The 13,030-nt window shown below is 41.9% G+C and overlaps 2 protein-coding genes across 12 annotated transcripts in view; one reads left to right on the forward strand and one right to left on the reverse strand.

Annotated features, from left to right (window-relative positions):
• Positions 1 to 439: 439 nt before the first annotated feature.
• Positions 440 to 1,579, forward strand: ier2a (immediate early response 2a). Its single transcript, XM_044330777.1, has one exon. The coding sequence runs from the start codon at positions 545 to 547 to the stop codon at positions 1,103 to 1,105; it is 561 nt and encodes a 186-aa protein (XP_044186712.1). The 5' UTR covers positions 440 to 544; the 3' UTR covers positions 1,106 to 1,579.
• Positions 1,580 to 6,246: 4,667 nt separating this feature from the next.
• cacna1aa (calcium channel, voltage-dependent, P/Q type, alpha 1A subunit, a) overlaps positions 6,247 to 13,030 on the reverse strand; it is a 78,660-nt gene continuing 71,876 nt past the window's right edge. For all 11 annotated transcript variants that reach the window (XM_044330718.1, XM_044330717.1, XM_044330716.1 and 8 more), the window contains 2 exons: positions 12,707 to 12,990; positions 6,247 to 10,664 (listed from right to left, as the gene is read on the reverse strand). In XM_044330718.1, the coding sequence (XP_044186653.1) occupies positions 9,852 to 10,664; positions 12,707 to 12,990 (1,097 nt within the window). In that variant the 3' untranslated portion in view covers positions 6,247 to 9,851. The remainder of the gene's footprint in view (positions 10,665 to 12,706; positions 12,991 to 13,030) is intronic.

Consider the following 13,030-nt stretch of genomic DNA (forward strand, 5'->3'; position numbering starts at 1 on the left):
CACAAAATAAGCTTCCAAAATTTATTGCTACATGTGACATATGATGGTGTAAATAAGACATATTTGGAGATGTTAGGTTTGATTCTCAACTGTTTTCTCCAGCTTCCTGTTTTCATGGTAGAATTTGGTGGCAATAAACACACCTATTTCCCAAAATGTCATTGACCCAGAAATTTGGTATTTTGCTAGATGTAGGATAAGTGCCTGTGAGTCATTTCTATCTGTTGTGCTTTCTAAGCACAGTTATAAGCTCTCTTTGTGATTTGAATTTGTATTTATATCTTGATACAGCACGACGACCGATAAAAATAGCCACAGTTGCCTAACCAGTTGTTGCAGGTCTGTTTTTGAAATAGCAGACAGGGTATGAGGCCAGTGGGCGGGGCTCTCCCGTGTGACGTTGAGCGCGTGACGTCAACGAGGTGATAAGTACTTCTCGTACACCCGGTCTGTATTGTGTCTGTGCGTGAAGTCAACGGGAGAGGCCGATTTTACAAACTACAGTCTCAGTTTGTTTTGGCCTAGTTTCAAAAGAAGCTGTGACATGGAGGTCAGCGCTGAGGCCAAGAGGATCATGGTCGTAGCTTTGGGGAAACTGTACAGCTCGCGCACCCAACGAGGGGGTCTCCGTCTCCACCGGAGCCTCCTGCTGACTCTGGTGATGAAATCCGCCCGGGACATCTACCATGCGGCCCAGGCGACGACGGACAGTGTTGCCTCTGAATGTGTGCAACAACACCCCTCCGTGGAGGTGACTACAACCCCTGCTGGTGCTCATGTGGAGCCCCAGGTTCCCGCTTTGCTCGTCGCCGGACAGCTTCGGACTTCACCCCGAATCCAGGAGGAGGTCGTAGGTTCACCCACGGAGCGGCGTACCAGCGTTGGAGACAAGGAGAATTTGTGCCCTACTGGCCCCTCGAGGAAAAGACGGGGTAAAGCGGCCGCTGAGCCGGACTTTTTACCTTGCAAGAAAGCAAAACTTGAGCAGAACTGCCATCAACAGCTCGCTGTTACCTCCGTTTTGATTGACTATGTGAACTGCGGCAGTGAACTGGGAGCACCCCCAACCCCCGTGCCTCTACACAGAGCCATTGCAGTGTGTTGAAGTCCTGCGCAGCTACAAATGAAACTTTTCGACACGGCCTGGAAGCCTGAAGGGCGCCTACAGTGGGCCTGTTCCAGGGCCGTCGGATTAACACCCGGGCCAATGTGTCCCAAAACATGTCCCGAACAGGAACAAGCCGGGGCATGTTACAGGAATCACGGAAGCAGCCCAGTTATTGCGTAGTAGTGACTTTTGGCCTGATTATGGCCTACAGCCTACCAAATAAGGACTGACTTCAGCTGGCCAAAGGCGGAACTAAAGGAATTAGTTCCTGTGGATTTGACTTAAAGCTGCCTTCATGAACTCATAGAGAACAAGTTGTTGCTCTACTCAGAAAATGTAACATTCAGTGAATGTGTTGAGGCCTGAAATCAATGCTGTCTGAAGATGTGCACTGTGTTGAATTCAAGTGTAAAACATTCACTGACTACAACTACCTCAGTATTTATTAAACGTTTTCTACATAAAGTGAAACTGGAGTGATGTCATATTTTGCAAGAGGGATTGGTGGAGATTGTTAGTGTGGGATTTATTTTTGGTTTAAGTGTTAACATGGGGTGTTTGAGGGTGACAGGAAACTGGTTTGGGTGTGAAGAAGTTTGCTTCCTCCCCCCACAAATTCACATCCCCCACACTCATTTAAAGAACAAAAGCAGGGGCAACTCAGGAGATTGCAGGCCATAGAATGAGGGGGAAGCTGTAAAGCCATTGACTCGCTGTATATGGAGAACACTTAAGAGTCCCATGGCTCTGTAATAAAGTGTTACTGTGGCCTTAATGCTGTAATGACAACAGTCCAGCCATCAGGGTGCAAAAGGTTAAGTCAAAACTTCAATTACGTGTGGGTGGAGTTGATGTAATTATCAGTTAATCGTTACCACAGTCATTCTGCATCACCAGAAACAGATGCTTTTTAACAAAACTCCATTCTTATTATAATTTTTGGAAATGTATGTACTTAATCAAATAAAATTGAGCTTTAAAAGTAGGTTGGAAGTTTTGAGCTGTGATGCCCCAACAGACAAATCCGGCAAGACAAGAGAGGTCAAACAAGAAATGAAAATACTCTATCTGAACATTTGTAACAGTGAATGTAGTTAAAGAAACTGGGAGAAAAAAATGTGTGAAATTAAAGAAGAGGTACAGAGTTGGGAAAACAATGATACTAATTACAAAACAAGAGTAAATATCGTCAAAACCTTCATCCCATTCAAGCTCCTTTTTCTAGTGAATATTTTTCTTCCACCCAACAAAATAATAATCCAACTAAATAAACAGTGTGTCAGCCTAATCTGGGGAACAACCAGGGAAGTCACCAAAAGAAAATTCATGTGTAAAAGCAAAGAATATTGTGGTTTGGGTGCTGTAGAGCTAAGTGACAGATTAAAAATTGCTTTTGTAAAAAAAACAAATCTGCCGCCATCACCAGAAATGCTCTTTGGGTTGGAGATCTTTCAAAGTGGAAAAAGAGAAGAGGCAGGGCGAGACTTGGCCCTTATTATAAATTATTATACAGGGCTTTTATTACACAATACCAACATTTACAAATAGACTGGGGTAGTTTGCCCAGCAAAATTATTTAAAATAGAATTAATGATTTTAAAGATGGGGGATTAATTAATTATAAAAATTTAACTAATAATGAAAGCACAGTGATAAAAAAAAATCTAAAAAATAAGAATCTGTCAGGGGGCATTAGGGATGTTCGGTGGTTGATATCTGTGGGAAGACTTCCCGTTACAGCTGTTGTGTCTTAGAGTTGCTACATCACAACAAAAGAATGTCCAATGATTTACTGCAATGATGAAGAGACACGGCAGCATCTTCTAACAGACTGTTAGGAGGTCTAGGATAAATTGAAAGCTGATGGTATACATTTGATTTATGTTATCATTCTGTCATGAATTGTATTATGGAAGATGAACTGCCATCAAAACATTTACAACTGATACAGATAATGATATGTATTGTATGTTTAAAACTGTGGAAAACAAGATGTGCTATAATACAACAGACTGTAATCAACAGCAGCACCGTAACCAAACAGATACTTGCTGACCTCCGGAGGAGGAGATAAATCTCAGCACCTCCCCTGGAACATGCTGGACTTATGAACTGACAGCAATTTATACAATATCACCAAATTCTCTATGCACTTTATAGATGTTTTGACTTTGGCACTGGTTGCACTTAATGTATTCTATATGTAATTGTTATTTATTCTGAAGTTCAATGAAGATCTTATAAAAAACGCAACAGGGATTCACCGGTGGCTGTGTGTTTGTGTTGGGGGAGGGGGTTAAACCCAGGAAAACAGAGGAATGAATGTTGGGGGAAGTGCCTGTGTGGTGTGAGCCCCATGAGGCCCCAACTGTGCTGCTTATTCTTCCGGCTGAAACCAGAGCACCCTGTCTGTGTACACAGGACTAGGAGGAGTGGCCGGAACTGTCTGGACATGCCTGTGAAAATACACACACACACACACACACACACACACACACACTCGTTCACCTTCACGTACAATTAAGTATGTCTGTCTATTCCAATCGCTCAAATACTTTCTTGACTCCTTCTCTCTCCGCCTCTTGCTCTCTTTTGCACAGGCTCATTGTGACTGAACATGCTGACTCATTCATGTCCTCTGCATACCTAAGCATAAAACACATTTTCTAGTATTTTTCAAAGCTGCTAGAATTTCTGCATCATAGCAATAGAGCATATACGAATTGTGATGCATATGAGCTCAATTTTAGTTAACTTAAAGCTGCACTGATCGATATTTTTATATTAACAATTGATCAAATGACTACGTGTAAACCTGTAAGCCTTTGAACATAGAGGTGCATTTAGCAGCTTAAGAGACAAATGTTTCCCTAGGAGATGATAGAAGCCAAAGCAGAGCTAAAAGGAGAGTGTATTTGACTTACACACAATTTTATATGGTGATACTATGTCAATGTTGATAACAGCTTGTGCTGCTGCCCAAAAGTAGTCACAACCCCCACCCCCCCAAAAAAAACAACTTTTGGTGAACATATGTACAATGCTCCCTGAGAGTCAAAAGCTTGCTCTGCTCTGAATGCTCCATTTGCAAACTTACATCTACTTCCTCGTGATAGTGGGGCAGCATAGTTCAACACATCATAACAGTTGTTAATTTTGTGATAAAAGCACCAAATTTGGCAGATGTGTTGATAGATATATTGGGAACAAAACTGGATAGTGGGCCATCACAAACTCACACCCTGTTGGCCATGGCAGCCATTTTTCAAATTGGCCACCAGCGGTTGGTCAAACCTTCCTATCCCATTGGACCCACATGCAATTATAGATATAGTCTAGATCGTAGTAACCCTGAGAACCAAATAAATTACTCATTCACAATTGTTTGGACTTTTACAAAGTAATTAGTTGTTTCATTATATGGGTCATTCCACCGAATCAGTGCCAGGACATTACATGCATAAATATACATGGAAAGTATCTGTATAATACATTATATTATCAAGCAAAGTGTCCTGCACTTCGTCCTAATTGCAATTTGAAGATGCGTCATGTAAAACCTTAATAAAAACTACCTAGAGCAATGAAAAAATAAAATTTTAGCCTATCCCCACTCTCTAACTCTATACCTCACCATGACATATAATGATTAGAATCCCTCAGAAATCTTATTATTTTGTATTATTGTGTGGCTCTCTTTCCAATTTAGACATAAAATACATTTTCTCATTGTACATTCATAATATGTTAGTTAAAATACACCTTTTATTCGTTTCCCCAGGTTTTCACTCAGTCCTGTTAACCTGACACATTCCCCCCTCAAAAAATTTAGGAAATTCCACAAGTCACATGATCAACAGGAAGTAGTATCATCTGAGTCTCCTGTAGACCATGGGAATACCAAAAGTAAGCTCTCTCACTCTGTTTTCTGTATTTTTGATCATATTGTAAGCATGAGAATGTCAGTACGTAGAATGTCAAGCTCAACGTTCAGTCCTGTTACCTAAATTATTTCTTAGATATGTTTGTTTTTTTTTAAGATAGTTTTGGTTAACCACTTGAAGGTGCTAAGTGTTCTCATGCTATTAGCACTGATGCCATGTGGCTACATTTAATGTATTTGTTAATGCTATGCTAAAAACTTAGTCCTATTACTTTCAGTCCTGTCACTCATATAAAGTATTTTTCATTTAGAAACCTTGTAAAAAATAAATAAAATGGCCTGAGATTGACCTATACACATTTTGAATTGTTAAACATGTTAGTAGATACAGTGCTGACAAGACAAAACTATTCAGTTTCCTGTCCAAGGTCCTCCTTCACGCGTTCTGTAAGGAAGACAAGGAAGTTACATAACATATAACATGTAGAGATAATGTCACCATTTTGTTACATTTTCTTTCATTTATTATTGCCTTACATTGTAATAAAACATGGAAACAGCGGCTTAGGGGTGGCCAAAGTGTTCTGTGCCAGTAACTGCTGGCAGCCATTTTGGAAAATGGCCATCATGGTCATCAGAATGCCAATCTGCTATGGCCCAATATCCAGATTTCTTCTAAATACATTAAGCTATATATGTGCCAAATTTGGCACTTTTATCACAAAATGAACAAGAGGTTAGCTATGCTGCCCCACTATGTTGACGTCAGATTGTTTGCGCATACCCACAATGCGTCTGTTGCTTAGCCTTTGTTGCCAAGGTTGTTCCACATGTTGTTTGCGTTGTTCACCCACATATTTTGGATTTGATGTATTTGAGAAGTTTCCATTTCAAGTAAAGAACGAAAAAAAGAGGTGAAATACCACTACTACCGTTTGTTTATGTAGCCTCCAGCTGGCCTCCAACTTGGAGGGGGGCCTTAAAGAGACAGGAGCTAAAACAGCCTGTTTCAGACAGAAGCTGAACTGAGGGGCTGCATAAAGGGCTAGTATAAGATAAGTATTTTACTGAACTGTAAATCATGGAAAGATATTCAGTAGCCCCAGAATATGAATATAGACCTGGAAATGTGCATGATTCATCCCTTTTAAGGCAAGATATGAGCCATACACACCCACAACACACATTCTCACAGTTAAAAAAAACAAAACAAAACAACAATGTGGACAAGAAATGACCTCAAGGAAACAAGGTGTGCATTCTCTCTGGATTTTATTCTTTAGGAAGAGTTCTGTTTGGAATTACAAAATGCACTGGTAGAAATAGCGGTGAGACAGGTTGAGAGTGCGACAGATAAGAGTGTGAGAGAGACAGAGTTAGAGAGAGAGAAAAAAAGAGGGAGTGAGTGAGAGATCAAAGTTTCCACAGCCAGTTTTAATGAGTACATCATCAGATTTGGCTAGCTCCTGCACCCCCTGATCCCCACAGAAAGTAGAAGGGAGAATACACCATCTTCTGAACTGTACTTTCTTTTCTTTGTATACATATTTTTTCTTTAAAAACAGTTCTTTTTTTGTGGTGTCCTGAACATGGTTGTGTTGTGCCTCAACCCCATGTAACAGAAGAAAAAAAACGAGACTCTGATTCTCACCAAAGTCTCTTTTGTGTTTTTACTCTTTAGACATTTTTTTTTTTGTAATTTTTTAATCCTTTTTTGTTCTCAAAAATAGAAGGAAAAAAAGGAAACGTTGCTTTTTAAAAACATCTATCTATTTATATATCTTTTTTTATTCCTCTGAATTCATTTATCTGCTTTTTCTTTTATGTCCTGAAGATGACTGTTAACCCACGGTGTGGCATGCACATAGCACATGCATTTCTGGAACTAGATATTTTTTCCTTTTTTTGATCTTTTGTACTTAAAAAAACTTTTTTTTTCTCTTCTCAGTAGCGGCTTTACATTGCTTTTTGAAGACTTTGTGTGGTTAATCAGCGTGTTAGTGGATTTCACTGCAGCATAGACACAAAGATGGATGGTGAATGCTCAGGGCTTTGCATGTTTCATTCAGGGGGTTACTGACATCACACACACACACACACACACACACACACACACACACACACACACGCACATATGCACACACAAACACGCACACACATAGTCCAAGGTTGTTACAATGATTTGACTGAAACATCTTGAAGATCTCAAAAGGATTTCTGGAGACAACTAATAGAAAGCAAAGCCAGCACAAAACAAAAACACCAAAATTGATCAGAAACACACTCATACACGCAACAACCCACTTACACACACACACACCAGAACCAGGAGCTACATACCTAGTGTGCTTTCTGATTTTAAGTGTAGTGAAAAAATACTTGTCTGTGACATTCCACTGAGGTTGGAAAGACACTAATAGGCAGTTTTTTTTTCTTTTCTATTTTTTCGGTGCATTCTCTGGTCAACATGTGATAGGCCTCCAGGTAAAACGTAGGTTAAATAAATCATTAAATCCATAAATTAAAGAATAATAACAATGGGGCTGACAGTGGTGTGCGTTAGTGAAAAGTGTTAGTTTGAGGCACACAGAGAAACACACAGAAAGAAATTAAAAGATATATAGGAGTGATACACACATAACATTGATGTTTTCCAGGACCATGACGAGGCCCAGACATCTTTTCTCCAACCCATTTGAACTGTTGACTCATGATCCTGTGCAGTTCAGCTGCCTGTGTTCACACTTGGTGAACACAGATAAGGTGGTCTACTAGTGAGAGACTGAGCTAAACTGTACTCTTAGTGCACTGATATAACAACCCACAGAAGTGAAGTAAAGGGAGAGATACAAAAACCAGAGGGACACTGTAGGTCATTCAGCGCCACCCGAAGGTCACAAGTGGTGGTGGAACTCTGCTTTAGCATCTGCAGGAGAATAAACTCACCCATTGATATGCAGAAACCTGTAGGGCACTGCTGTGTTTGACATGTGATGTATTTTTCTAAAAGGGCTCTAGATAAGATTTTATATATTATGTATATAAATAATATTACACTTTGGGTAATCTGTGATTCACGTTTGCCCTCCTGCAAACACATTCTCCCACAGTGCAACTGTGGATTAGAGCTCCACCCCGAAGGTTGGACAAATGATTAACTGAGCTCAAAATTAAACAAACATACAAATATAAGACCAAATATGGAGATCTGTCTCATTATCACGATCGTTATGATCATCATGAGCTATTGTATTATCTGTTTATCCATTATTATGGTCAATAACAAAGAAAACAAAGATGAGGAGTTTCTCTCGTTTCTCCACCTCTCTGTTGGTCTCTTTCTCTCCGACGTCTCTGTTTTAACCCCAAACCCTGGAAGACTTTGAAGTGTTACTGATTTGTCAAACGTATTCACCAATATGGACGAAAGCAACGTTCGTCACCGTGTCTTTTATCCGCTTACCCTGCTTTCCAGTATATCACTGTAGGATTATCACCTTTGTTACAAAAAGTTACTTTTACAAAAAATAGGTGCATTTCCAGCTGTATCAGTGGCAGGCATTTGGCACAGAACGTACAGACAAGCAAGCAAAAAGTAATCATTTTGTTCCTTATAGATATACATAACTATCAAATCTCCCTATAGCCTTCGATCACTTGATTTTAGTGTAAATGAAGGTACAGAGAGAGGAATGTGATACAGAGGAGAGAGAGAGAGAAACAGAAAGGTACTTTTACTAAAAAGAGAGAAACCCTATAGACCACAACAGAAAAGACCAAGGAAAATTTCCCCCCACATACAGTAGATTCTCATTGTTGCTAGTATTACTATTATTTTTTTGTATCATTCATGCAGGATTCCACAGGGTGTACAACTCCGCAAGTCTAAAAAACGAAGCTGTGTGGGGTGCAACAGAAGATTCAAGCTTCAATGTTTTGAAGAAGTAGAAGAGAAGGAGGAAGAAGAAGAAGCAGCTGCAGGAATAGAAGAAGAAATACTGCAGAAAACAGTTATTGGATTTGTTTGTTTCTGTTTCTGAAACCAATCTCCGCGTTTTTTGTTTTCCTTCTCTCATAGGTTGAAGTTGGTTAAATTGTTTGTTTGGAGGAGGGTGTTTTCCAGGGACATCCCCAATACACCCATCCTGTCCTCTAGGCTTGTCAACCCATGCACAACACTCCCCAACTCTCCCACCCACTAAGCCTTCTCACCTCATACAGGTGGAGGGCTCATTGTCAGTTTTGTTTTTATTTAAAAACACAGATGATAAAACTCATCAATATTCAACTGGTGGCTGGGAGGGTTGGATTTGATTCCTTCTGCAGCTAACATAACTGAAGTTAGCTTTGAGAAGCAAAAAAAGTGGTCGTTCTCTTGTCTCTGACTGTAAAGTGTCTTTTGTCGAGTCGCAACTCTTGACATCTTGTAAGTGGCTGTAGCTCGTTGCCAGAGGCATAATTTAAGACACACAAAGACTAGTGTCCGTCACCATTCCTGCTTGCATCCTTAGAAACTGCAGTTTGAGGTTGGTCTCATTTGGCGTCAAGAGATGAATGCAACAACAATGCAAGCAGAACATAGAGGTGGTTTGTTTGTTACCTCCTCTTACACCATTTGTTTCTCCAGATCCTGCCTCAGCATTTTTGTTCCATCCTTTCATCCTGACACCTATCCCCCTCATCTAGCCCACCATCCCTGGGACATGCCAAGCAGTGGTGAAGAGGAAAAAATCGAACAGACAAGAAAGAAAGAATCATGTTTTCCCTTGGCAGTCAGTGCTCTGGCTCAGAGCTTCCGATCTTCATCTTTCAGTCCATCTATACTGGTTCCTCCTTACACCCCTCCCCCATCCCCAGAGGCTAGCACCAGTCGTCGTCCTCCGTCTCGCTGTAGGGTTCATGCAGGCCCTTGCGGGGACCCCTAGGATGCCCACCTGGAGGGGGGACCTTGTGAGGCCCAGTATGTGGCGGTCCATGGAGATGTGTGGAAGGGGATGAAGAGCGGTAGCCATTGGGTAGGCGGCGCTGGACAGCAGGCTGCACTTGGCCTTGCACTGGCCCAGTCAGGGCGGTGGTAGGAGGGGGTGCATGGCGGGCAGTCCTAGGTGAGGTGCGACTAGGCTGAGGGTGGGGCGGCGGATGAGGGTGGGGGTTGTTTACAGGGTGTGGCTGAGGAGGAGGGTGGGGGTTGTGTGGCTGTGGTTGGGGGGGAGGTGGCAGTGGGTGGTTGGCCAGGGCATGGGGGTGTGGGTTGCCGCCTTGCATTGGGCTCTGCTCGTAGGCAGGTGGTTCATGTTGGGGCTCATAGTCCTGGTAGTCCTGGTTGTAAAAACAGCCATCCCCTTCCATGGAGCCACCTCCTCCACCTGTGTCTCCCCAGCGAGGTGGGGGATGATGACCCTGGCGAGGTGCGCCATGGTGGGCCAGTGGTAGGCCAGCAGGGGGAGGGCCCTGGCCTTGGGGAGGCTCAGGAGAAAAGCGGCGGGGGGCTGGGGCTGGGGCTCGGCCCTGTGGCCCTGCAGGTGGTGTGGGCATGGCCTTGCGGACCACAGGGGAGTAGGTAACATGGGGCCGGGGTGTTGCGGGGGTCTGAGGCAACTGTCGTCGGCCTCGGCGCGGTGTACTGGTCCCCGAGGTTGAGGGAACGGGACTTCCGCTGACCGAACTACTGCCCTACACAAAAAGTGAAATAAAGCAAATAAAAAGAACGAACCACAAATTCAACGACAGAACATATAGAATAAAGTAGAGGATGGGAAAGATAGAGTTTGAAAAAAATAGAGAGGGAAAGGAAGAATGCAAGATAGAGAGAGAGTTCAGATAGAAAAGCAAGAAAAGACAAGAACAAGAACCACAGCAACAATAAGAATAAAAGCACCAGTCAAAATGTAAGTGGAGTGGAGGAGAGAAAGGCAGAGATGAAAGGCATTAAAAGTAACAGAGCAGAAGATTATGGATAACAAAGATGGGATTCCAAACAGCACCATACATAGAGAAGCAACATGTCACGCAGAGGAAAGAAAACAAAAGACGACAGGAGAAAAAAAGGGTAAAGGGTTGATTTCTGGAGCAACACATGTGGTACAGGGTAAACATGATAACTAAACATACGTAAAAATGCGTTTGGGTTTTAAATTGTTGTGAGTTGTTGTAAGTAAATTGTGTGATATTTATGCAACATCTCAAGTTCCAAAAAATATTCTTTACAGCACAAAGACAAAAATTCAAATGTGAAAAAACAACAAAAACAAACTTTCATCACATTTTCAAGTCAAAAAATGAAAATTCTAAGGTGGTTCATATTTTCCTTTTATATTTTAATATAAAATGTTGCAGGGGATGTGTTTGGAAACATTGGGTATGTTTACATGCACACTAATATTCCACTATTCCGAATATGACAATAATCTGAATTTGATATGGGTCATGTAAACACTATATTCCGTTTGGATATTCTGAATTAGACCTTATTCCGAATGTAGTATTTTCCAATTAAGATATGGGATATACCGGTATGATTCTGGTTTTTGAAGCATTCTTTGGACATTTATACAGCACATTCAGAATATGCATCTCAATGGGGGTTTTTACTGCGGTTTGCGACGCACGGTCCTCTTGCCCGTTTACCCCTGCGCAGGCAAAATGACATATACTGGAGCAGGAAGGCAGACAGAGGAGAGGAATGAGAAGAGAGTAGAGAGCTATTCAGGGTGGGCTGAAAAAGCAGAGCGCGCCTTCTCCTTGACATGGACGGAGGGGATTGGTTATTATCCTTGTCGTCACTGACGGTGATGACTTGGTGTGATGCAACAAAAACACTCAGCAGTGTAGTAAACATCATGGGACAACCTAGGTACTGTATGTGCCTGTAAGTATAAATTCAGTCTTATCAATATCACTTATAAATACCAGACAGCAGCTCACTAATGTTTTTCACCTCGCTGGTTTACTTCACTGCCTGTGGAGATCTTGTGATTCCTGTTCCCACTGGAGCAGAGGGAAACCCTGAAAACCCTCTGCATGTAAACGGGAATATTAGTGGAATATTCATTCAGGAATATATTTTTTGGAATAAGGGCAAAAACCAGGATATTTTGTGCATGTAAACATAGTCAATGTCATAAAAGGAAAGGTAGTGAGGACATGAGAGAACATCAGTAGTCTAAAAACATTTAGGCAGGGGAGATAGGGACAGCAGTCAGGTACACAAATATACATTCTTATGCATATTTGTTGGGTTGTTGGAACAGTGATTTGATAACAGTGACTTCATTTAACAAACATTTACTTGTATTTGCATGTTTGTGTCCATCTACACACACACACACACACACACACACACACATATATATACATACACACACACATGTACATACTGGATACATACTGTTTGAAAGATTAGTCTTTTTAAAGAGAACACTGTGTTTTTAAGCACAACAACACATCTTGGCCTCTAGTTGACATCAAATAGTGGAGTATTATTCACAAGAAAACCAGATCAGTGATGGCAAACTCAACGCCACAATAAAGTTAGGTGTTTCGTTGCTGCCAGAAAAGAGAGCAAGGGCATTATTAGCAAATTACACCTGTTTACCCCCATCAAACTAAAGGCCCATGGGTTATATTTTTCAACATAACACTGAAAATGTGTTTACATCACTGCCTGTTTTATTAGGAAGAAACACGATTACCAATCTAAGTACCCAAAAGCCCACCTGTCTGTGTGTCATGCAGTCACGACCCTCGCTGGGTGAGCGCGACCAGCGCCGGTCTCTTTCTCTCTCCCTCTCCCGCTCATGCTCTCTTTCGCGGGAGTGCCTGTGTCCATACTCGCCCCCTCGCTCTGCTACATAGCGCTCTTTGTCCACAGAGCCGTGGTGGTGGTGATGATGGTGGTGGTGCTTGCGGTCTTTGGACCGGCCGCGATCTCTGTCACGATCCTTGTCCTTGGACGTCAGGTCGCCCGACTGGGTGGTTGTGCTCAGGTCTGTGCCCAGGCCTGATAGTGGAGTTTAGACTTATTATTGGATCACACTTTT

Source organism: Thunnus albacares, chromosome 17 (genome assembly GCF_914725855.1).
Source record: "Thunnus albacares chromosome 17, fThuAlb1.1, whole genome shotgun sequence".
NCBI classification, from domain to species: Eukaryota; Metazoa; Chordata; class Actinopteri; order Scombriformes; family Scombridae; genus Thunnus; species Thunnus albacares.

What these genes read in the sequence shown, in the direction of transcription:
- ier2a (XM_044330777.1), top strand. Translation starts at nt 545, where the DNA reads ATGGAGGTCAGCGCTGAGGCCAAGAGGATCATGGTCGTAGCTTTGGGG.